Source organism: Nesoenas mayeri, assembly GCF_963082525.1.
Source record: "Nesoenas mayeri genome assembly, chromosome: 10".
Taxonomy (NCBI): domain Eukaryota; kingdom Metazoa; phylum Chordata; class Aves; order Columbiformes; family Columbidae; genus Nesoenas; species Nesoenas mayeri.
In genome coordinates, this window is record NC_137560.1 from 17,339,325 (window position 1) to 17,363,652 (window position 24,328).

The 24,328-nt window shown below is 44.7% G+C and overlaps 1 protein-coding gene across 1 annotated transcript in view; it reads left to right on the forward strand.

Annotated features, from left to right (window-relative positions):
* Positions 1-23,080, forward strand: part of ADAMTS9 (ADAM metallopeptidase with thrombospondin type 1 motif 9) — a gene marked incomplete at both ends in the record, with an annotated part of 78,896 nt that extends 55,816 nt beyond the window's left edge. Inside the window, 11 exons of the mRNA XM_080350777.1 lie at positions 2,204-2,371; positions 6,805-6,978; positions 12,427-12,597; positions 14,101-14,295; positions 16,291-16,423; positions 16,674-16,768; positions 16,928-17,022; positions 17,117-17,250; positions 18,703-18,794; positions 20,786-20,890; positions 22,991-23,080. Coding sequence (XP_080206903.1) covers positions 2,204-2,371; positions 6,805-6,978; positions 12,427-12,597; positions 14,101-14,295; positions 16,291-16,423; positions 16,674-16,768; positions 16,928-17,022; positions 17,117-17,250; positions 18,703-18,794; positions 20,786-20,890; positions 22,991-23,080 — 1,452 coding nt within the window. The remainder of the gene's footprint in view (positions 1-2,203; positions 2,372-6,804; positions 6,979-12,426; positions 12,598-14,100; positions 14,296-16,290; positions 16,424-16,673; positions 16,769-16,927; positions 17,023-17,116; positions 17,251-18,702; positions 18,795-20,785; positions 20,891-22,990) is intronic.
* Positions 23,081-24,328: the final 1,248 nt, after the last annotated feature.

Below are 24,328 nucleotides of genomic sequence, written 5' to 3' on the forward strand. Positions count from 1 at the left end.
AATGTGGTTTTCTTCCTTTAGAGTAAGTAGTGGACCCAATGTATTTTTAAATTAGATAAAAGGTGTGTTTGACTATACCAGCTTGGGATGTGGGGCAAGAGAGAGTCCTGATCAAGTGTGTGAATTTACCCTTGAGCTTTGGCTGTCCCAGTGAAATGGCATCAACTTGCATGGAGACCAATTACTAAGGAGCACTTGGATTTTTGCTGAAGTATTAGTATTGGCTTTTAGTCCAAAGACTTAATAGAATGAAAACATTAGAAGTTTACAATGGGTTTGTTAGGATTTGACATTTCTTTCTTGCTGCTGACTTTCATTGCCTGGGGAGAGACGTAGAAAGAATGAAAAAAATTAATTTGTGATGCAATGTGAAGTCTTATAAAGATAGGATAACATTAGCTCAACCTTTTTTTCTGTTGATACTAAAGAAAAAAGTTGAAATTTATTAATCTGGGTAAGCTGTGAAAGTCATGGTTTAGGACAAGGAACAGCATTCTCTCTGATTCTCAGTGCAAGGTAGAATGCTGTGTTGCTCTTTGGGGTTTTTGGCCTATCTTGAAACTGGAGCTGGGCTCAGGAAAACTCAGAGGTGCCCATTCCTCAGTGCCCATCGCTGCCATACTCTCCCCGGCTTCCTGGCCTCTCGCCTAGAGCATCGTTAATGGCATTAAACCCTATCGATCCCAAGGGACCTCAGCTGCCTTTTTTCATTCTGTAACGGTCTTGCAGCAGGAAAACAGCCTTTTCCAGAACATCACTTATCCAAGCTTTTAAGCAGCAATGTCTGATCTTGTGAGTTGCATCTATTTCCATGTTGGTCTGAACTTTTCCATTTCAGAGCAAGTTACTGCTCTGTTGCTGGTTTTTTTGTACACCTCTTAACACAATAGGGGCTGAATGAGTTGGAAGTAGTGCTGTAATTTAAAATAATCACAGCTGTCAATGCATATGCCAATTTCTGTTCTAATGGATCTTCCAGAGGTGCTACATATGTAAATTATAGGGGCTTTAGGTTTCAAATGTATTCATAGGCTGAGAAGAACTTGGGCTGTAATTTATTTCTTAGGAAATACACTGATGGAGTGGCTCCAAAATGAAGGGAGAAGCACCTCATCTCTGAAAATAAAGCAGAACATTTTATATTGAGAGATGGTTGAACCAGTGTGTTTGTGCTCAAGGATTAAACCAGGATTCTTGTGACATAGCATGTAATGACTTGCATAACATGTGATGAAGAAATTGCAGCTGAGTCTCTGGGTGCATCATGCTGAGTAAGAGGCTTGTTCTACACGAAACTGTCATATTAAATTCTTGTCGTGATTCCAGACCCCTTTGATTCCTAAATCTTTTGGAGGAGACTAATCTGAAATCAAAGTGAAGTTGCTTGAGGTTTGCATGCCAGAAGTGGCCACTTTTGAAAAAGTTCAGTGAACCTGCAGAGAGAGATTGAAATTAGTTGCTTCACTACAAAGCTTTCAGCTAACATACCTGCTGATTTGCTTTTTGCTTTGATTCTTCAGGCTCTGCCTTCTTGCCACCTTCTGAGTTGTTTTCAAAATGCATAAATCTTAAGGATGAGCACGTCCTGGTTTCAGTCTGTTTAGTAAAAAACAAACAAACAACAAACAAACAAACACCCCACAAACTCAGTAAAACAAACATAAGCTCAAATATTGAGGACATGGAAAGACTGCATTTTTTTGTCTCTTGCCTTGTCCTTTGTGCAGTTATTTCCCTCTGTGAAGGTGTATATTGCACTTTATTCTCCTGATTTACCAACATTTGACCTCCCTTTGTACCAAGGTAAATGGGAATGGTCCCTTTCAAGTTCTTCTAAGCAGATACTGAGGGCTCCTGCCTTGATCCCTGTAAGATGACTCTGCTCCTTTGAAACCGCTGGAGCAATGCCAGGAATCTAGCCTGTTATCCCTGCTGAATGTCAGCTGCTTTCTCTATTTTGATATTGGCATTTTGAGGGGCTTTGACCGAGAATATCATGCAATATTAAGTGCAAATGCAAGTATTTCCAGCGGTTAAATTCTGCCCATCTGTATCCCCCTCAAGCTTTGCATAGGCTGCTGGGGACATGGGGATGTGCTTTTTGGTCCAATTAAAAGAAAATGCCCTGGGTAGCCATGGCCCATGTATAACCATGTAGATGGCCCTGCATGAAAGCTGATCTGTTGTTACTTTATATTTACAGTGTTCTGTCTCCTGTGGAAGGGGCCAAAGGCACCGCAATGTGTACTGTTTGACAAAGGAAGGGAGGCATGTAGAAGAAGATTATTGCAAGCACCTTGCTAAGCCCAATGTGCAAAAGAAATGCAGAGGAGGCAGATGTCCGAAGTGGAAAGCAGGAGATTGGGGACAGGTGAGACGTGTTGTATACCCTTTTGCACCCTTTGATATTCTTCCTCTCTCAAATTGGTTAGAAGCTGGTTTTCACATCACTTCTGTCCTCTTGAATGTTTCAAGGGTAAAAGTTCTGAGCCACATCCTCAGGTGATGTAAATCAGTGGAGCTTCACGGATTGCAGTGGGGCAGCACTGATTTGTCTGGAGAACTTGCAACTTTTAGTATCTATCTGAAAGCAAAATCCATGTTGTATACTTTAAGTTTCTGCTAGAAAAGGCATTAGTAGATAATATTCAAGAGGATCTAGTATTTATTCATGTTATTAAAGTTGTTTTTATTTAACTATGTCACATCCCAAGAAAAATCTTCCTTAGTTTTGAGAAAACTGAAATTAATTTTACTATCAGCTTCCTGGGAAAGTCTAAAGAACAATCAGAGCTGTTCATTAAAAATGCTTTTCACCTCCTTCTGTTTCTCAACAATCTCATCACTTGATTATCCTTCATTAATAAGTCAGACACTGATGCGTAGAGCAGAGGCTGCTGGAAATGTGAAAGTGCTTGGAGTTATTAAACACCTTGTTTGCTGAAAGCATACCTTGAATCCTTGTTTTGCTGAAAATAATGTCTTTGTCATCACCTTGAATCTGCTGCATCACATTTTTATCTCTGAACCTCACTTTTCTCTCTACTTCATTAGTCTGCTAATCAGCAGAATTATTGAAAATCCCAGACTAAATGAACTGTTAACTTGTAAAACATCATGTTCTCTTGCCGTCTGTCTTCCAAATTAAGGTACAAAACACCAGTTCTCACTGTATGCAAGTTCCCTGAAAGATAAACCATTAACATCTCTACAGGCACCCATGCAAGTGTTAGGACTAGGACAGCACACTTGTATAATGTTGACTATTCACAAAGACAATAAATCTCCTGATGTTCTGTTATTTTTTTCAGACTTGTGTTTATTTTTTAGTGCTTACCTTTGAGTCCATAGGCTAGGAGTATTTGCCATTATGTGTGTAAAGGCTTAAACATGCATTTGCAATGGAGGTTCGGTTACTGAGGTCTGGGCTTTTTACCCAAGGTATGGCTGGGAGCACCAGGGTAGCCCTGCATAGCCCTGTGAGATGCACAGCACTGCTTCCAGATTGGAAATTAAGTCAATATTATTACCTTTATTATCTGCAAGACCGAAACCTCAATTTTATACAGGAAGCTAGACTGAAAAGAAACGTGAGGCCATTAGATAGTCTTGTCATATCCAATCTGCACCTTACTTAAAGTGACTGCTCCTGAAAGCAATTTTTTACAGCTGGTAATTGTAAACATAATAATGTAATGGTCTGTTGATTGCGTTAAAATACTCTAATGTTAATTGATAAAAGTAAGTGTTTCAAAATTTCCAATGTTCCACCGCATGATCGGAGTTAATTTCATGCAAGCGGAGAAAGAAACCCAAGTTATTAGAAAGATGAAGGTGATTTATGGCCTGAGGTAATCTCTTGTGACTAGGCAATTAAGGAATATTTGTATGCTAATGATCAGACTAAGAATAGGCAGGCATTTCAACATGTCTGGTAGCACAGCAGCCCAGGTCCCTGATGCTGTATGTGCTCAGCCAGCCAGGTTCTTGTTTTGGGGGAAAAAAAAGAGGTAGAAACACCTATTCTGCAATATCAAACTGGGCTTTTTAAAGGTGCATTAAATGCTCTGACTTGGCCTCCTCATGTCCTGATCCTCATTTGTGCTGATAATGTTTCTTTGCCTGTGACAGATGAAAGGCAGGACTGGTAGATGTTCGGAGCGCTGGCTGTGGCCATCCCTGTGAGAGGTGCGCAGGGCTTGCACAGCTCTGCAAAAGCTTTAATGCCTCTGAGCCGAGGTGCATGTAGGTACTGAACTGTTCATTAAGGCTGTGGAACAGGCAGGGGTTGGGCACCCTGAATACCCAGTAGATCAGGATCTAAATGGGCATAGAAACTCCGTGTCACCTTCCACATCACCTGTGACACGGTTGAAAATAAGAGCCCTGATCAGTTCGCACTTAGATACTATCGAAAAGGCTTTCTGAAGGTCTAATTGCCTCCAAGAGATAATCCCAAAGCTGAGCTGCTGTGAGCTGGCTGCCTTTTGTCCTGGGTAAACCAGCTAAAGTCTGTGAGAAATACGGCGAGGTTTTCCCATAAAAGCACATCCTCCTTGTCGCTGTATGTGCACAGGACCTGTTGTATGTGCCTTTAGGTTGGTTTGGTTTGGGTTTTTTTCTTTTCCTTTTGGGAAAAGGAATGCTTAAGAAGAAACAGGATTGAAAAATACAGGAATTGTTAAAAATGCATCCCAGCTGGCCAAGCTAAGTGCTCTGCTCCCAGGTTATTTTCTCTCTGGATGTTTTGTATTCAGAGGCCAGCTAATTCTTTTCTAGATTGTTATGAATCCACTTTCCTGCAGCAAAGCATTTTAATGTATCGTTAATAATAAGAAGGGAAGAAAATAAGGCTTTTTCTGCAAGTTTTAAATGTGCTTGTGTCTGTACTGAAATGTCAGATTTAATGTGTTTGCATCTCCTAAGTAGTATCAATTATGGCCATTTACCTTTCACTTAGCAAAAATACCAATATTTATTCTGCTCTCTGGTATTTACATATTTCAGCTACAGGCTGAAATCCAGCCCTGTCTAAAAACACAGGTAGAGCACCAGTTAGAACTTCTCCATAGATGAGCTGGCACTTGGCAGTTTGGCGAAGAACATTCTCAGTGGAGAAAGGAGCGCTCCTGGGAAAACATATAGACTCTGTAGAAAGGACAAGCAGGCTGCCTGGCTCATGGCATCTCGTAGAACAATATATAAATACAGCAAAAGTTGGCTGCCCCCAGACTAACTGTCTTCTGTCAGTGTCAGCCGGCTGGATTTCCCCAAGTCAGACACAGGTTGGCTGACCAGTATTCTGGATAAAAATAGCCAGGAATGGTGTTTAAAAACACCTTTTCTTGTCTCTTGAAAGCCAAAAAGCATTTTAGAGCATGGGGTGCATCCTGGTGTATGTGTTTCTCCATGTTTGTACCCATTATTCAGTTTAACGGTCCTCTATGGAATGCACAGGACAAACGGCACCGTTAATCACAAGGACAAGGACGTAGCACAGCATATGGGAAGCATTTGCATCACCAGTGACAGAGAGCAACTGCTACTTTTAAAAGTGACACACACCAAAAAAAAGCAACCCTACCTTCTTACAAATATTTAGAGCCAGGCAAATATTCACAGTCAGCTTTTCTTTGGTCCTCTCGGCTTTATGGGGCGTTCAGATAGTAAAGCAAATGGCATTAGGGGAGGAACACTCTGCAGAAGAGAGAATTGCTTCCCCATTAAGCACCACTTAATTCCCTGCCATAAGAAGGCTCGCTTTTATAGCTATTGTAATAATGGGCTCTAAACTTGTTTTCTTAGTTGCAGATGTATTAATAAGTTTGCTCATCTTAATTGTTAACTCAGCAAATGGCTAATCACAATAGCTGTGTTTTAAATGCGTGTCTTTGATTTTTACATGCTTTCTTCTATAAATGCAAATTATTTTTATTCCAAATCTATATCATATACTTTAAGATCTAGCAAGGAAGAATCATGTACTTTAATATCTAGCAAGGAAGAATCCATACCAGAGGGACATTAAGTACTGTTAAACATATTACAGTGTGCAGTCACAACAGTAAGAAATGTTGCGTGAAAGAAAAAGCAAGCTGTTAAAAGCATTGTAGTGTAGATAACAATTTGAAGATGTCTGAGAAACACAGAAATTCAGGCTTTTCTGGCTATACCTAGAAGAGAGGAGAAATGTACCCACAGTGTAATGACAGAAATGTGAAATGCAGTTAATCTAAAGAAGACATTTCTTTTCACAAACTAACAGTATGTCCTGCCTTATGTGCATGTGCATGTTTAGATCCATGCTGAAAGAAATCCCAGCTGTACCACACCTCTACCCCTCTACTGCTACAGACCATCTTCTCTATAATACAAGGTTGCTTTCATTAAAGTCCACTCCAGTGACACTTGTGGCATTTTATATATTTTGAACTATTACTTTTTTGAGCCGAGTGCCTAAGAAGAAATACACAGAGCCTTGCCACCTCCGGCATGTTGAGATGGTTTAGCAGTGCCGCTATTTCCAGAGGTTTTTGTTGTATAAATCCTGTCTGGGAAATCCTGACTTCACTGAAACCAACAGCAAAAATTCCCGCTGGCTTCAGCGGACCAGGATTTCAGCCTGTCTGCTCTGCCTTTGCAAAATTTCCCCTTGTACAATGAAAAGCCTCACCTGAAAGTTTAAATGCCGGCGTTAGAGCTTTGCTATTGCTGCCTTTGAGCCCAGAGCAGAGGGTGAACCCTGGGAACTTACCGTGACGGCTGCGATGGGAACGGCCACTCACCTTTTGTCCCTTCCTCCAGTGCTCAGTGTCCTGTGGCCGGGGTGTCCAGCGCCGCACCGTGCACTGCCACAGCGGCACCCCGAAGGCAGCCCCGGAGGCAGAGTGTGACCCGGCCAGCCGTCCCCCTCCCCAGCGGGACTGCCACCTCCCCGAGTGCCCCACGCACCACTGGGCAGCCGGCGAATGGCAAGCGGTAAGCTGGGTCCCCCCCTCCGCCCTTCCTGGGGTCACGTCACTTGTGCTCTCAAGCGTGGAGCGCGGGACGATGCTGGAGACCAGGGGGGGTCACTGATCCTGGAGATGGGGCTTTGGGGCTGCAACTCGGTCTTCCCAAAAAGAAAGCAGAGGAAACGCTCACGTGTGCCAGCTGGAAGGGAGAGCGGAGAAATACTTCCGTGGGGTTTATTGCTTTGTGCTGTCCTGTGTTTGGCTGGAGCCTATGCAAATATCAAGTAGGTTTTAGCTAAGGTGAATCTGGGGCTGTTCCTGGAGGCTGAGCCCTGCCATACTGCTCTGACGGTGAGCCCCATGCCTGTGGGTTTGAAGAAACTGGGGAATATTGGTAGTTCCCACTTTCCTGCCTCGTTACTCCAGCTCCTTCTGACAGCTCTCTCCTTCGCCGAGCTCCTGGTCTGTGCTTTTTCCCAAGCCGTGTGCAGCACTGAGATAAGTTGTCCCATGGGAGATGGTGCTTTTCTGAGTGAGCAGCATCTGTCCCCAGCAAAACCAGCTTCTTAGGCTGGATCGGGGGATAAAGCTATGGCTCTGGTGGTTCGGGGGGAGTGACTTGGACTTGCCTGCAGTGTAGGTGATGGGTGGCAGGAAGACAAGGGGACTCTGGGCAGGAGGAATGGGTCCAGGGGAAGCCCTCCCATGGGGTGCTGTGTCAGGCTTCGAGTGCGCAACAGGTTTTGGCAGAGAAAGCTCAGACCAGGCACCAAAATTATTATTTTCATTCTGGTTTTGTTACATTTTTAGCCATCCCTGGGTACAAAAGTCCTACCTCGGTTCTCCTCCATCCCTGTCTCACTGTCCCAGGTTCTTCCCTGCCATGCAGGGACTGCCAGCCTTGGAAATGGGAAAGACAATGGAGCTGCCAGCTCTGGGGAGCTGACTCCTGTGTCACACAGCCCGCAGAAAAGGTCACCACTCCTATGGAGATGATGTGCTTGCCACATAGGGAGAAGAGGATGGCCCGTCATGGGCCCTTCATGAGGATGCAGGGGATGGACAGGGGCAGAAGATCCCTCTCCTGCATGGCCCAGGGAGGTCTTGAAGGGGGTGAAATTGGTCAAGGTCTCTTTGCCTGCCAAGACGGTGTGAAGAGGCTGGGGTGTCTATGAAAAACAAAACAGGGCCTCCTGCTCTGATAACAAAAGATAGGAAGGCACCGCCAGCTTCTTGCTCAAAATCTTGATGTTTACAGACTCACAGACACTTCCAGAGCTGCCTTTGTTGTGTCACTGAAAAAAAAAAAATGAAAAAAAAAATGAAAAAAAGGAGGAGAATAAGAAACGCAAATTTACTGATACGAAAAAAATGCATCTCACGCAGAGGCTGCGCAACTGTTCTGCTGCAGCTAGAAAAAAATTCAAGGTGAAGGTAGCATCTGCTTTCCCCTCATCTTCCCTTCCTCATGAGCTTGTTCTTGGCTCATTACTGCCTGGATCACCCCAGACTGCAGCCAGCTGGGTGCATGACATTAGATGATATCCCATCACCATGATATCTTGACCTGACTGGGATGATACAAACAAATTTAGTTTAAATTCCTTGATCTCGGCAGTGCTGGAAGTTGCTTTATAATCCTGTGTAATGCAGCCACAAGTACCAGAGGCCAGAGGGGACCATGCCCCGTTCTCACCTGCCCGAGAACCAGAGTAGGATGGGATGCAGCAGGAGGCAAAGCCGAGCTGACCAGGCAGTGGTACCCTATGGAAACACCCCAGCCTGCAAAAAAAAACATAGGAATAGCTGAGGGGGCTCCAGCAAATTCCTTGCAATGAACTTTGCTTTTACAGAGCCCGGTTAATTTTTTAGCTAATAAATTTACAGGCAGCAAAGTAGGTCACCAAACATCATGCAGTTAACAGTCCTTACCCAATGGTGTAATTAGTCCTGAAAAGCCATGGCTCCTACCTCATCCTTTTACCCTCTTTCCTTTATTTTTGCAATTGTTCAAACTAGTGGTGAGAGGATCCTGCCTGCCCTCACCCAGCCAAGCCCTTGGGGGGAGGTGGATGCTGATGTTTACCTAAGTTTTCCAGGACTGCCCATTGCATGAGGGAAATTTTTAGTGTGTTACAGAGATATTTTTTTCACCAGCAAAGCTTTGCCAGGGGGGTGCACTGGAAGTTTCCTGACCCATAAGCAACCTTTAATAGAAACATGCAGGAGATGCCCAATGTGAGCTCACGCTTTGGCTGACTCCAAGCAGTTCTTCTTCTGAGCACTTCTTGTTTTCTTCTGATGTACCCAGTGAGAAGAAGTAATAGCACCTTCTCCCCAGCCATAGGTACTGGCTGCATGTTATTTATAGTGAGGAGGCTCAGATTGCATTAGTATTCTCTGAGCAGGGAACGGCAATGAACCCTAATTGACATGAAAGTGGAGATGTAAAGTAACATCCCAGTGCTGTCATCTTCTTGATTTCTTATCTTTAAAGGGAATCTGTCAAGAGGGTGGTGGGTTTTTTTTTTATTGTTCCTTTTTTGTTGTTGTTGTTTAGAAAAAAGTTGGTCTTGCCAATGAAAAGGAATAGGGAATTTATTGGAAACAGTTTATTGCTCTGTTGGTGTATCACCATTAATTAGCTGTTCTCAGTGCCTGCATCAGGGAGAGGAAAGTAAATAGAAAAGGCCTTGCTAATGTCAAAGTAAAACTCGGACCAGGGTCACAAAGCAAAAAGGGACAACTGGGAGAGGAGAGGGTTGGGGTTTTTTTACTATGAACTTCTGTGGAAGCACAATCTATAGCTCTGGAAGCTGCAGTGCAATTCTTGAATTTGGGGTTTGCCATTTGGGGTAAATCATGCCATCCTTGTCTGATTTATGTTGCAGAGTTACCCAAGGCATGTTTGAAGTGTTCATGGTGTGGGGTTTTGTTTCATCTCTGTGTCAGATTTTAATTTAGGAAAAAAAAAATGAAATTAACGCTTTTGCAAAGCAATGCCTTTGGGGTTTTTTTAATTATTATTATTACTCTTCTAAAACAGATGCAGAAGGGCTTGAAATGGTCCTTAATTTGAACTGCCAGGAAAATAGTTCAGAATTTGGGAAATGAGGCAAAAGAGATAAATAATGTAAAAGGCCTGACCTTGTTTTCAGCTCTTGCTATCAAAAGCTGTTATAGCCTGGCCCTGCTGTTTTATGTGAGATTTAGATCAGTCATGAATGTGAGATTTCATACAAAATATATCACCATATTAAAAGGAAAAATAGCTTTTTCTTGCTAGCTGAACTGTCCACTTTCTACGTGAATAATGTTTTATAGCTTTGGGGTGGCTGATTGGAACCTCTGCAGTGTTTCTCTTACATTTGTTTTATGATGGTCTCATTGTCTTTGAGCCATATTTAATATCTCATTGGTATTACTTCAATTGCCAGTTATCCCTAAAAATACAAAAACTCAAACTTTAATTTACTGATGATGACATAATGCACAGAGCTGACTTGGGTTTATTTGGCCGTATGACCATTATTTGTAAAGAAACCCAAAGCAGGCTGGCGTGTGTTTGAGAGCGTCAATCCCTCATCAGCAACTAATGATTTTAAATGAGGATGGGCTTTTCATATGTTAGCTCTTCACCGCCAGTGTCAGAAGATGCGTTGATGGCATAGAGATGGTTCACCCTCATAAAATTAAGCGTGAGCCAATGTACTTTGCAAATTTAGGCTTAAATATACATTGAGAGGAGACAAAATCAGCCTTGTTTCTTCCTACTTCTTGGAAGGTGCTGCTCAGGGAAGCTACATGATAATGGAGCGCTTTTGATGCCTTGTCCACATGCAGTTTTTCAGATTTTACTTATATAATAGCGAGGTAGCAGAGAGGGCAAATATAGCATGGGTTGCTCTCTGGGCAAATCACACTCCATCAAATTCCTCCAGCCCCCATAGGGTCGCTTTGTTTTAGCACAGACCTAGAAGGAGCTTCTACTCCAAGGACTTAAAGCAAGTGAGTAAATAAGGTTGAAAGCACACAAAGCCCTTAGGGTCTGTGGGCAGACTGCGGATTTTGCAACGTTGACTGTTGCCTGAGAGCTCCTCGGTTATTCTTTCAGTATAAAGGCTGCTTTGTGGGGCTGCCTTTCCTTCCCCATCTCCCTCCACTTCAGATGGTTACTAAATATTTACAACCAACCTGATGTTGCGCTCGCTGCGGCTCTCCTGGTTTACTGCTCCTGCCATGGATTGATCTGATTTTTCAAAGTTCTCACATAATTTGCAATCTGGCTTCTGACAGCTAATTACAGAAACAGGGGCCTGACAGTGTCTGTGTTTTGCAATTAGCTGAACCCACTGAGATCTTGCTAATTTTGGGCCAGCCAGGAGAGCAGAAGCTATTTCAAGAAGGTTGGAAATTATATTTGGAGGGTGAGACTCTAACTAGATTAAACTGGCAGGGTCCTCCAATCCTAGGTGACTTCAAACAGTGTTTCTATACAGAGAGGAATGGTCTGGTTAAACGTTTTATCCTTTTCCTTGGGGAAAGACATTTCCTGCATGTTACATAAAATGATTATTTTCCTGCATATTTTCTCCTTGTTAATCCAGTTAGTTGAAAGTGTTAGAAGTCTATTACAGGTGGTAACTTTAAGAAAATAGGGTCTTATCCAGACAGCTGCTCTTATGCTGATTTATTTTGGTTTATGTGTGTGTTTTGTAAGACCCACTCCAAGCACAGACCCAGTCCTTGGGGGACAGCCTCACAGCCAGGATGGTTTTTCCAAGACAAGCAGAGAAAGAACCAAGTCCTTGAAGTCCAGGGCAGCAGTTGTGCTCAGCTAGCATGGGTTAATCTTAATATTGGGCAGGGCAGCATTTAAAAGTGAATAAAGCTGTAGGGTCCCCTCAGCTGCAGCGGTGACAGAGATGTGTCCCCAATGGGGACACATGCTGCTCACCCACTGTCAGGGACCGGGGAAGGGGCTCCCCAATGACAACTACAGCCAAGGGTGCAATGGTGTGTATTTTGGAAGGGGAATGGCTGGTTTATCATTCTCCAAGCAGCTGTATTTACTGGAGAATGACATGATGGGGGTTGGCCCCTTTCTTTCCCCCTTGTCCCATCTCCTGACCTGGCATGCCCACCCTTGCGTCTCTTGGTCCCATCACAGCTGGAGCTCACATCTGCCTCACACCAATACCTGCTCCCTTGGTTTCTCCTCTCTTCCTGCATCTGCAATTTGGGTTAGAATCTCCAGAGGACGGGAGCAGTTCATCACTGGATGCTCCTGCAGTGCCTGGCATGGTGGGGACCTGGTCTCAAATTTGCCCCCAGGTGACACCAATGAGAGGAGCCAACATGGGGCATAGAGCCATCTACTCACTTGGGCTGCTGGGAGGAGGGCTCGCTCCGGGTGCAGATTAATTTGCTGAAGTCCCCATGGGTTGCATGAGCCGTTGTTTCTTGCAAACAGTGCATGAAGACGTGTGGTGAATCGTCCCGGTACCGCAAAGTGGTCTGCATGGATGAGAACAAGCAGGTGCAGAACAGTGGCTACTGCGATGCCAGCAAACGCCCCCCCGAAATTGAGAGCTGCAGGCTGCCGCCCTGCGAGTATGTCTGGATCACCGGGGAGTGGTCAGAGGTGAGTCCCCGTCCCCATCCTGGCACAGGGACTGTGCCGCTCAGCACCGGGCCACGTTTTCCACCTCTCACCGCTGGCCTTGCTGAGATATTGCAACCCAAATCAACAGTGGCAGGGCAGTGCTGCGTGGTTCAATTATTATTTTTCGCTTTGTTTCTGTGCGTAATTTCCCTGCTGGAGAGAAAGGAGCAGGACTGTGGGAGACCAGGATATTAAAGAGTAAACGCCAGCAAGCTCAGAGTCCTAGCTAATATCTAGAGACAGTTTTCTTCCAAAGCACATCGCATCCAGCAAAACCTCTTTGGTTTTGCGCCATTTTATTTCATTTATTTATTTACCTGGTTTTATTCCCTTCCCCTCCTGCCAAGCTCTGGGGCCCCGTGAGCTGTGTGAGGGCTCAGGTGAGCACCCTGGGGGAAGGTGAGCCTGGATGTGACCGTGGGGACACGTCCTCCTGTGCTGCCGTCTTTCACAGGAGCAAAGACCTGGTGCGAGCGAAGGCAGCAGGTTCACCCTCACGGCTGGGAGAGGGCTTGGCAAGGAAAATAGATGAGTTTTCTTTGCAGCAGGCACTGCATGCGGGAGGACCTGGGCTAATCTCAGCCTGTTTCCTTCTGCAGCGAGTGAAGGATTATTTTCCACTTGGAGGAACAGCAGAGGGAAATGACAAGGCAGCTGCTGACACAGCACTGATTAAAAAGAAAGAACAAGAAAAGGGAAAAAAGAAAACATGCCAGGACTGAGGGGGAGGAGAGACAAGCCACCTAGATAGTGCAGGAGGGAGAAATGTGGAGACACGAGAATTTCTCGGAGCAGCCTGGTCTCCTGGGTGGTGTCCTAAGAGAAATACTAAGGTGCCTGTGAGGCTGGAGCTCTGGCTGCCCCTTGCCCAGAAACCCTCAACCCACTCCCACTGCCTGTGACCCCCCGGGAGTGCTCAGGCTTGTGAAGATGAGGAGGTCGGTGAGAGCTCACAGAGCTGGAGCTCAGCTCGCCCCACGTCTCAAAGCTCAAGGCTTTTGGTAAGGAGGGCAGGGGCACTATTTGTCCTCTCATTAGAGGCAAATCCTTCCCTTTCTTCCAGTTGCTGCCAAGTACCTGCAAGTCAGGGTCAATCTTGACCATTTTCTTTCTCTGTGCATCCTATGGTGAAAAAGAAAACAAACAAAAACAAACAAAAAAGAAAAACCACACAGCACTTCAAATACTAGAGACAATTCTGAGTTCCCAAGGGTCTTCTGCTCCTGTCTTTGCCCTTGGGGAGAGATATTAATAACTTCAGTCCAGGAGCAGTGGTAGGAGCAGCACAGGGAGGAATTGGGTGCTCAAAGGCAGTGTCAGGTGCCAGCCCACTTGTAGCCACTCATAATACTCATGGCTGGCTTAAATATTTACTAGTGATCCCTTGGAACAGCCTGACATGTTAAAAGCTGTTTTTTCCTCCCCGTTTCGGGCAGCCTTCCCAAAGCATGTGGTGCTAACAGGTCCCTCCTCTGCCTGCAGTGCTCCGTCACCTGCGGGAAGGGATACAGGCAGCGCCTGGTGTCCTGCAGCGAGATTTACACTGGGAAGGACCACTACGAGTACGGGTACCAGAACACTGTCAACTGTCCGGGCACACAGCCGCCCAACATCCAGCCCTGCTACCTCGGAGAGTGCCCCATCTCAGCATCCTGGCGCGTTGGCAACTGGGGAAGCGTAAGTTTGGCAAACTTCCTTTTTTAAACCAAAAACATTGGAAAAACTTTCCAGCCCTCCCCTCGCCCCCCCCTAGCCCCCCCGACAGGGGACACAGTCGTCATTTTGGCAGGGAAATGTTTAAAAGCTGCATAAAATAATGCAGTGGATACCCCCATGCAGCAGCAACCCCAGTCTGTGTAGGGCTCCATGCTCCAGACTGAAGCCCATCATATGAGGGAGTCCCAGCAGACACAAGTGAGGTCATGATCTCCACGGAAATTCAGTTGTAGCCAAAATTTGTGGCAATGTTGAGGATCATGCTGAATGTTTAGTCAGAAAGTGAGGTCATTGCCACAAAACAAGGGTTTGGAAACTATGAGAGTATAGGTAGAGATGGCTTAGCTGGCAGCTGGGTTTGCTCCTACTTGCTCATGTTTGTGAGCAAGACCTGGGAACCAGCAATAGACTGAAACACTGGTAATTTGAGCCTAAAAATGATTTTTCTTTTTTTTTTTTCTTTCCCTCCTCCCCCTCTCCTTTTTACAAATGCTGTGACAGGACAGGAGAAAGAACTTTGCCTTTCTGCTAAAGTTATTTGTGTTGAGCCTCTTCTGGGGCCTGAACTATAAGATCAAATTGTAGTTAAGGTGATAATATTTCACTTCTTTGGGCTTCTGACATTCTTTGAAATGTACTGTTTCTCCATAAATTTGATTTATTAGCCCAGCTCAGGCATTTGTAGGAATCTGTCAAACCTTTACAAGGCAACAAGGGTCAAGTCAAGCAAAATGTAGTGGAAGCTGTCACAGTAAATGGCAGAACCGTTTGAAACCAAAGTTCCTCCTGCCCTGTAGGAAGTCTCAGATCCTCCCTGTGAGTCAGGGCAGAGGAGTTACAGCAAAGAGCTCTGCCTCAGTTAATTGGTATTTTCCCCCAGAATTTCAGTGCAAAATGTTCAACTCATTAGTACGATTTCACTGAGAAGAGTATCCATTTCAGAGAGCAAGACCTTTCTCCTTGCTTTGGGATACTGAACATCCCAGTGACAACTGAGCGCCACGACCCTTCTCATCTCTGATTTTCAAAGGGATTTAATGCAAAATACCATCACCTTTTGATGGACAAAGAAAGCCCTGCTCAACTGCTTAGTTAAGTTCTATGAATTTGGACCCAATAAAGAATAAATGCCAAGATGCAAATGCCATAAGCTGTTGAAGACCATCTCCTTCACAGTGTACTCCTTTAGAGTAAACATTTCTAAATAGATGAGCAGCATCATTTTCTTGGCAACCTAACCTGGTACCTGTAGAAAGAGCTGACTTTCAGTTCTCAAGTACTTGAAAGAACAAGTTGCAGAGGGGAAGCAAGATGCTCCTGCCTCCCATAGCCACATTCAGCATCAGCCAGCTTGGACAACCTCCTGCTTGGTGGCTCCAGTAACTTGTGCAATTTCAGCCTTGAGATTGCCTTTGATTTGGGCTGTTTGAGGATAATCCAGTGCTTGCACAGATTTAGCCATTTTTTCCAGAGCAAGCGGAAAGAGGGTTTGGAAGCTCTGGTTTTTTTCAGTACAATTTGGATAGAAAACAACAATCCATTTAATGTTTGTTCAGAGACCCCTGTCAGTAGCCCAAGCAATGTCTCCCAGCCACCAGAATATTTCTACATTCAGCCTCCCTGGTGAACATTTCTGTTTTGTACGACCTTCCTAATGTGAAAAATAAGCAATTTCATATGAGCACATGTTTCACCTTAACCAACTGCCTCATTCACCAAAGTGTGCAAGTGCTAAGCAAAGTATGGTGGTCTTCTTGAAATAGATAACGACAATGATAATAATGAAGGGATTAATAATCAAATTGACTACTTACTTGATTAAAATTTAGCCTGTGTTTGAACACTTTGCAGGACTGAGGCCTTTGCTGCTGTCTCTTGATACAAGGGAAACAGGGTGTCTCTGTTCTTCTGGAGCCCAGAAACCCCTGAGATAAAATATGAACTTCTGTCTTGCAGTGCTCCGTCACCTGTGGAGTTGGAGTCATGCACCGATCAGTGCAGTGTTTGACAAACAATGACCAGCTCAGCAGCTTGTGCCATGCAGATCTGAAACCTGAAGAGAGAAGGACGTGTCACAACGTCCATGACTGTAAGTCTGCAGATTTGCACCTTCCTTTGCCTTTCTCCTGGTTTCATCCTCTTTTTCCATCAAACTCCTAGAGATATGCACTATTTCCAAGCATTGGGAGTCATCCAAGTAAGCACTAAGGTACTTCAGGGAAACCTCTGACAAATAAACAAGGTGTTTTGATGCTTTGGATGCCTCACAGTGACAGAGAAGAAATTTCAATGTACAGTTGCTCAGTGACTACAATTATTTCTGTTTTGTTTCTTTTCAGGTGAATTACCAAGGAGCTGCAAAGATGTTAAAAATCTCAAAGGTGTCACTGAAGATGGCGAATATTTCCTTCAAGTCAAAGGAAAGACATTAAAGGTGCATTTCAGCAACAGATTGATAGTTAATGCATTTTCTGAAGGTGCAAGAGGACCCTGCGTGTGCTCTTCACTTCCACTCTTGGATTTTTTACCTTCGGTTTTCTCAGCAATCCCTTTGCGTATGATGCCTGACAAAATTCTGTCTTTTCTCTCTCAGTTGTATTGCTCTGGGATGCAGACTGACAGCCCAAAGGAGTACGTGACCCTTGTAAATGGGGATGCAGAGAATTTTTCAGAAGTGTATGGATACAGGTAAGAAATCCTTTAATCTCGAGCTTCACATTATTTTTGTTTTCCATGGCAATATTTTCCGGTCATGAGTAGAAGGGGTTTTCTTTTGATTTAGATTGCATAACCCGACTGAATGTCCATATAACGGGAGCAGACGAGAAGACTGCCAGTGTAGGAAAGATTACACAGCAGCTGGGTTTTCCACCTTCACCAAAGTAAGGCTGGACCTGAACACTATGCAAATAATAAGTGAGTAAAAACAGGGCCTTACCATTAAAAAAAATATGTTTATTTTACACAAATACAACTGTAACTACAAGCAAGCAGTAGTACTCTAGTGAGCCATATTCCTGAGCTCTCCTGTTAAAAGCTGCTTTTGAACTTGGTCACTTGTTTTCTGCTTTGTGCTTAGAGACTGCAACTCTGCAACATGAGAAATGCTCATACTATTTCTCTGTAATATGGGAAAATATTAAGACAGTTGCTGGTGCATCTGCTATACAGAATGAATATTTGTGTGCTCCCAGCAGGCCAGTGTACTTTCTGAAGGATTTAATTTCATTTGGTCTTCTATTTTCAGACTGGACTCAGACAGAAAGCTGAACTGGGGAAAAGCTGGCTCCCCATTTTACTTACAGCCATGTCAGGAGATCCCAGTGCAGGGGATTCCAATGGGGTCAGGATGCTGCTTCCTCTGGGCCATGGGGAAATAACTTATGTTGAGAGGATGGAGCTGGGGCTGTGGATTTGTGGGAGAGGAAGGGGACTGTAGCTGTGTAATATAAGTGATACCCTGTCTGTCTTGTCATTCATGGGAGCTGGGAGCCATCCTGCCGCCAGAGAGCCTGCAGCGTCCCATAGGGTTATGGTTTCAGTCACGGAGACTCCAGGGATGCTATCAGTTTCCAGCAAATGTTTTAAAAATACAGCATATTGTTGGTGATTCATTCAGTAAATAGCTGTGATTTTTTAGCAAATCAAAATCCTTCTTGCAAAATGACTCTTTATCTGATAAAGGTTTTTTTATCACTTAATTTTCAAGCCCTGAGACCTCCCAGTCTATCAATCTGTAAAAAAGCTACTAATAGTCTGTAAAAGCTCCTAGGTAAAGATCTCAAAGGAACCACCCTCGGGGAATTTGATACCAGCTCCCTTTGAATTTCAAAAGGAGCTGGGCACCTACCTCTGTCAGACAGGAGCTATCTCACATCCCCATCTAAATTAGTCTTGACTAGTCCCTCCGGAGTATTTTACCCCAATTCCCTTTGAAACCCCGACCCCTGGGCTGGGGCACCCAGGAGAGCACTGAGATGGTCGTTTGCCTTTGTTTAAAAGGGAGATTTAGGACATCACATGGCCTTCTTGAAAGTGGGGAATTTTCTGGTATTGGAATAAAACCCAAGACATGGCTTTGAGTTTGTTGTTATTTATATCTAGGCCCTACATAGCCAATGTACTTAAACTGAGCTGTAAACATAGAGCATATAAATGTCCTGTTAAATTCAGTGCTTACGTGCTGGGAGTCACATGTGGGATGAATTGGGGAATTTAGTATTAAAAATCCAGCAGTCTCGACTCTCAAGATTGATGTATGAAACCAGCTTTAGTGAATTTAAACATTAACAAAGAGCACGTTTACATTTAATTTGTCTCTCTTCCTATATTTTTCTTTTCATGTTGTTTATCAACTATTCTCCACAGCAACTGATTTACAGTTTGCACGGACACATGATGGACGACCTGTTCCTTATGCCACTGCTGGAGACTGCTACAGCGCTGCCAAATGCCCACAGGTATTCGACAATAGCATTTTACAGGAATTGATGCCATTTGTTTTGTTCAGGCCCTCTATTAATTACTGCTGATCGCATCAGCCCAACACCAGTGAGCGTCACATTGTCATCTCAGTGGTTGGAAACTTTTCCCTTTGTCCGTGCAGAAAGCACTTTCCGTTTTCCTTATGGGAAAACATCAGGTTATTATCAGACCAGCATTGGGACTGGCTAAGGGACATTCCCCAGGGCTCCTGCATTCCCCTGCGAGTGCTCAAACAATAAAGGAGAAAAGAAGAAATAAGCTGTGGGAGAAGGGCTGGGTTTTGCACATGGAATTGAAAGAGGGGGCATCAGTGCATGGCAGGGTTTGGTGGAAGTACTGGGCAGGGAGAGCAGAGGTGAGTCAGACTGTCGGGATGCTCTGGGACCCTGCCCCTGCACTCCACAATTTCATATCTGCTGCAACTGCTCTTTTTTAGAGGTGTGGGAAGATGGGTGAGATAACCTCTCTGGATGGAGAAGGGAGCAGACAGACAGCAGGACTCCTGCCAAGCCAGCTCAGGGAGGGGATGCTCAAGAAGCAGAGCGCATTTGCAAGGCAGGAACAGTTTGGGTTTCTACTGCTGGATGGACAGGTTCCATCAGTCAGAGACTGCAATGGTACCTACCAGCTGTTGTCACACCATCCTCATGCCCTGCTGCTGATTTTCACTGCAGTGTGGTGGGACCACGACTCGGTCCACTTTGGGACCGGGAAAACTGTCAAAATGAAGGCAGTGCCCACGTATCAGGGCAAATCCAACCTGTTCCAGCACCTTGAGGTGCCCGGCCACAAAAGCACAGAGCTGGGTGCAGGCAAAGTCACATCTTCTGTAGCTTCAGGAGGTGATGTAGGACATCTAGCCCAGTTGCTTAGAAGAAATATGCTTTCTTGAAAGTCCTTAGGAGACTAATTAATACTGTGCAACAGTTGGCTTGCTCCATGTCCCAAGCACAACTGGTTTCTATGGCACTGGGGGATGATAAGTGGTATGTCTGGATACTCCAAGGTGTTGGGCAGACCATATTTGTGAGGGGTGTTAAGTAGCAAGTTGCAGCAACAGACGGCAGAGGGCAAAGCTCTCCATCTCCTTCCCTCCATACTTTCAGAGCTGACACATTTTGCACAGCTCAGCAGCTTAGGGATTCACTTCTTACCTCAGGAAGGCTCATGAATGTTAATATCCATCCACCTGACCCAGACAGTTTGCTCCTTGCAGAAAATCAACATTCCCAAGGCAGTAAGTGCAGGGAGCAAAGCTAACAGCCATCTGGTATCTCATGGCTGTGCTGGGCTGTGGGTCAGCCTGGGGACATGGACACAGGTTCCCTCCTTAGGTTCAGAAACAAGCAGGGCTGGGGTCTGTCATGGGGTAAGGGGGAGGCTTGGGGGATCCACATTGGATGCAGACACAGCCCTTAATTTTCCACCTGTTTTGTGCATTTATGCATTTTGAGACAGTGTGGAACCAAACGAAGGACATTTTTAAGAAATAAATAAATGAAAGAGTTCTGATTTTAGTGAAGTCTGGAAAGAAAAGAAAAAAAGCCCAGTGGGAAATAAAGAAAAGAAGGACAAGGGTGCCCTCTCCAGTCGAGGAGGGAGCAGCAAGAGCAGCTGCAGAGCATCCCTGGAGTATCTTTCCCATCAGCTGCTGGAGCATGTCAGGCTCCACGGTTTGCCATGGAAAAGCCAAGAATGCCCTCAGCCGGCAAACCGTGAAAAAGCAGTGCACAACAGAGAAAAAGCAGTGAAAAACCAAGATAAAGCCCCTCCTTCCCTGCAGCCACCAACGAGGAAGAAATTCCTAACCTGAGATACACTGTGATTTGTACAATATGTGCTAATCAGGATCAGAGTGATGGGGAAAAAAAATGAAAACATTGCTGGCAAGGTCCTTTTAGAAAAGTGACGCTGTGGCAAAAGCACAGTGTTTCAGGATAACCAGGTTCATCTGCTTGTTTTTTAGGGTCGCTTCAGCATAGACCTTTATGGGACAGGCCTGTCCTTAATGGGAACGGCAAAGTGGCTCTCGCAAGGGAATTACGCAGTGTCGGAAATCCAAAAATCTCCAGTAAGTTATAATTTTAATTGTGGTTATACCCACTCATGGGAAGTTTCTAACTGTTGGCTTTCGCAGTAACATCTTCCATGCAGAGCCTAACAAAAATCTAACATCAGAAATTAAGTGTTGCCTGTAATTGTCTGGGGGGGTGAGGGGGGATGGGAGGGGCTAGGGGGTTTAACTTGGCCTGAGTTATTGTAATTAATTAGTGAACCTGCTTAACCGTGAAGCTGAAAATGCTGCGTGTTGTGGGGCAGACATATCCTTAATTAGTAATCTGAGATGTCCGGCACGGAGCGTGCATCACGCGGCAGGCAGGACCAGGGCACACAGGGTCAGGGCCGCAGAACGGGGCTTGACCTGCCGGAAAGGGTCCGGGTGCAAGGAGAGTGCCCTGAGTAGGAATTGTTCCCAAAATTTGGCTAATAAAGTATGGAGGATGTGGACATTCCCATTGGGCTGATCTGAGTTTACCTCCTTGGGAGACACCCAACTCACCCAAGCTCTGGTGGGCTGGGGCTGCGCCCCAGGACACCGTCCTCTGTGGCTGCCCACAGCTCTGCTGACATGATACCTTCAGATAAGCCAGGCAGACCTTCAAAATCACTCTGCAGCCAAATTCAAATTTGTATAGCTTAGTTTTCCTGCCCGTTAACACCTCCATCGCTGTATGCCTTCACACTGTTTCTTCTGTGTCATGTTCTGAAATTGGAGAGACCCAGGATGGTTTTTTTGGCTGTTACTTCACGTGAGTCATCCCGATTGCCCCTGTTAAAACTCTCCAAAGGAGGCCACCATAATCATTTAACAAAAAGCAATTTGCAAAATATCCTCTCCCGTACTGCTTTCATTATACCTGGCTCTGGGAACCACCTTGGGACCATGAGCATCATCAACACTGGGGCTCTTAAAGGAGAATGAAATGCTGCTGGACCAACCATGCTGCAGCAAAGCAGTACAGATAGAAGACGACCAGCACAGACTCCGTGTCTTGGTTCTGGCAGATACTTTGCTGTTTTTCTGCCCTTCAGAATGGAGAATCCAGACAGCTGACTTTGGGGTTGCAGAGAGCAGCCACTATCACAGCTGGCAGAATTAAAACAAACTTTAAGGGATGGGTTATCTAAGGGACAGCTGTTACCTCCATCACCCGGTGGCATCTGTCAAACGCTGTTTCAGGAGTGTAATTGCCCGCAGGAGCAGAAGAAAGGAAGGCATAGTGAGAAGAGATTATAGCAGCCTGCTTCAATCACAGATCGATAGTGTCAAGGGCAGGAGGGAGCACATTTAAAAATAAATGCTTTGTGCAAGCTTGTCGTGTACTTAAGTCCGATTTTCTGGTAACTGAGGGTTGAATTCCCCTTAAGGACTGTCTGTCCATTGTAATCACCAAAAGGAGAAAGACTCTGCAGAGGTGGGAGAAGGAAAGCCAGATGGAGGTATCAATCTCCTAACTGAAAACCAGAGTTGCACCACACTTGCTGGGCTCTCCTGGAGACCAGGTCAACCCCAGGACCACTCCACATCTTCCTTTGTTTCTTCTGGCTGTGGGAATGCAGAGCTGAGGGGGGACGGCACCTCAGCAATGGCCTCACCCCATCACTTTCCTTCTTGTCTTGGCTCTGGAGCCACTCGAGGCCTTTCCCTTACAAATGGATGTTTCTTGGCAGTAATTGCAAATATCCTTCCTGTGCCCTTCACATGCTTGGGCACAACTGAGGAGCTGGTTTTGTCTAGATGTGGTTTTGATCTTGCACGATCCAAGTCTTCTACTCATCACAGTTATTCACTGTGGTGCAAATTGGAGAAAGCAGATACCCCTGAAGTATCCCTCTGAATGGCCTTCTCCTTGGGCATCTTTCAATGTAATACATCAAAACTACCCTTTCTTATTTGTGTTCACCATCTGACCTGGTTTCACCAAAGGGAATTACATTTGCATATATTTAAATATAATGATGATTTTGTAGATTGATTTAGGAATAATTTGTTTTCCTTCCGAGACATTTTCTGTTAAAAACTCTGACAAGAATAACCTGGATGTGGTCCTTTTACATTATGGAGCTCGTAAGCCCTTATATGTGATGTTATTTCTGATTTTCCCTGCAGGATGGTACCAAAGTAGTAGGAAAATGTGGCGGTTATTGTGGGAAGTGTACTCCATCATCTGGAACAGGCCTCGATGTTCAGGTGTTATAGCGATGGTGAGTTCCCAGCTGCTTCTGCACAAAGGGAAATCTTCCTGAAAACATCCTGAATCATAAGATCATAGAATGGTTTGGGTGGGAAGGGTCCTTAATGATCATTTAGCTCCAATCCCCCTGCCATGGGCAGGGACACCTTCCACTAGACCAGGTTGCTCAAAGCCTCATCCAACCTGGCCCTGAACAATTCCAGGGATGGGGCATCCACAGCTTCTCTGGGCTGCCTGTTCTTGTGCCTCACCACCCTTGTGGGGAAGAATTTCCTTATAACTAATCTAAATCCACCCTCTTTCAGTTTAAAGCCATTACCCCTTGTCCTATCACTGCATACCCTTGTAAAAAGAGCAGACCACACTACTCTTGCAAAAGCACTTGTGCTTCGAGCACATCGGTGGCAGCCACCCACACCATGCAGCATCTGTGGAGCAATGGGATCCCGTTCTCCCAGTCCTTGCTTCCGCCAGTAATCCTTATGGGTATAACACCATCAACTGGTAACACACTTCCCACCTCGCTGGCACCGCTCTTGTGCAGATCTCTCCAGGTACAGGTTTCAGGGGTGAAGAGGATGATCTGACTCTAATGTGCACCTTGTCTGTGTTCTCCAGGTTCTCTGAGAGCAGCCAGCGGAGATGAGATGGATGAAGGATAGCGATGCAATACCTCTGCCTTCCACTTTTTTATCTGTTTATATGTGTATATAGATCGCATATTCTTAATGTACAGTATAATATTTATGTTTGGAATTATTTATTTTGATTTAATATTTTTGTACGTAAAATCATTATATTAAGGCTGCTTTTACTGTTTTTTATTTTTTATTGTTAAATCCTGCAGTCAAACCACTGCATTTTGTGTACTCTACATTATATGTAGCATTATGACAAGTGATACTTTATTGTCACTGTATTCAGTTGTTTACTTTTCAATCAGTAATTTTCCTTCAGTTATGGGCTGCTTTGGCCCTCTACGGTGCTACACAATCTGCATAGGGGTATTTTTGGCATTTCAATCTGTCTTTTTGTAAGGAAAATAGACATGATGTGCTTAAATTTTATTTTAGGGATTAGGCCAACAGCACTCAAGGAAAACATGACAATGAATACAGTGCTAGTTGCATTAGCAATCTTTATGTTTTTGGTATGTTTTGAATTTCACATGACCTCTGTGGCCAGTGCTAAGAGCACTGGTTTGGTGCTAACATGATATTTATTAATGCTCTGTAGTTTTAATTAATCCAGTG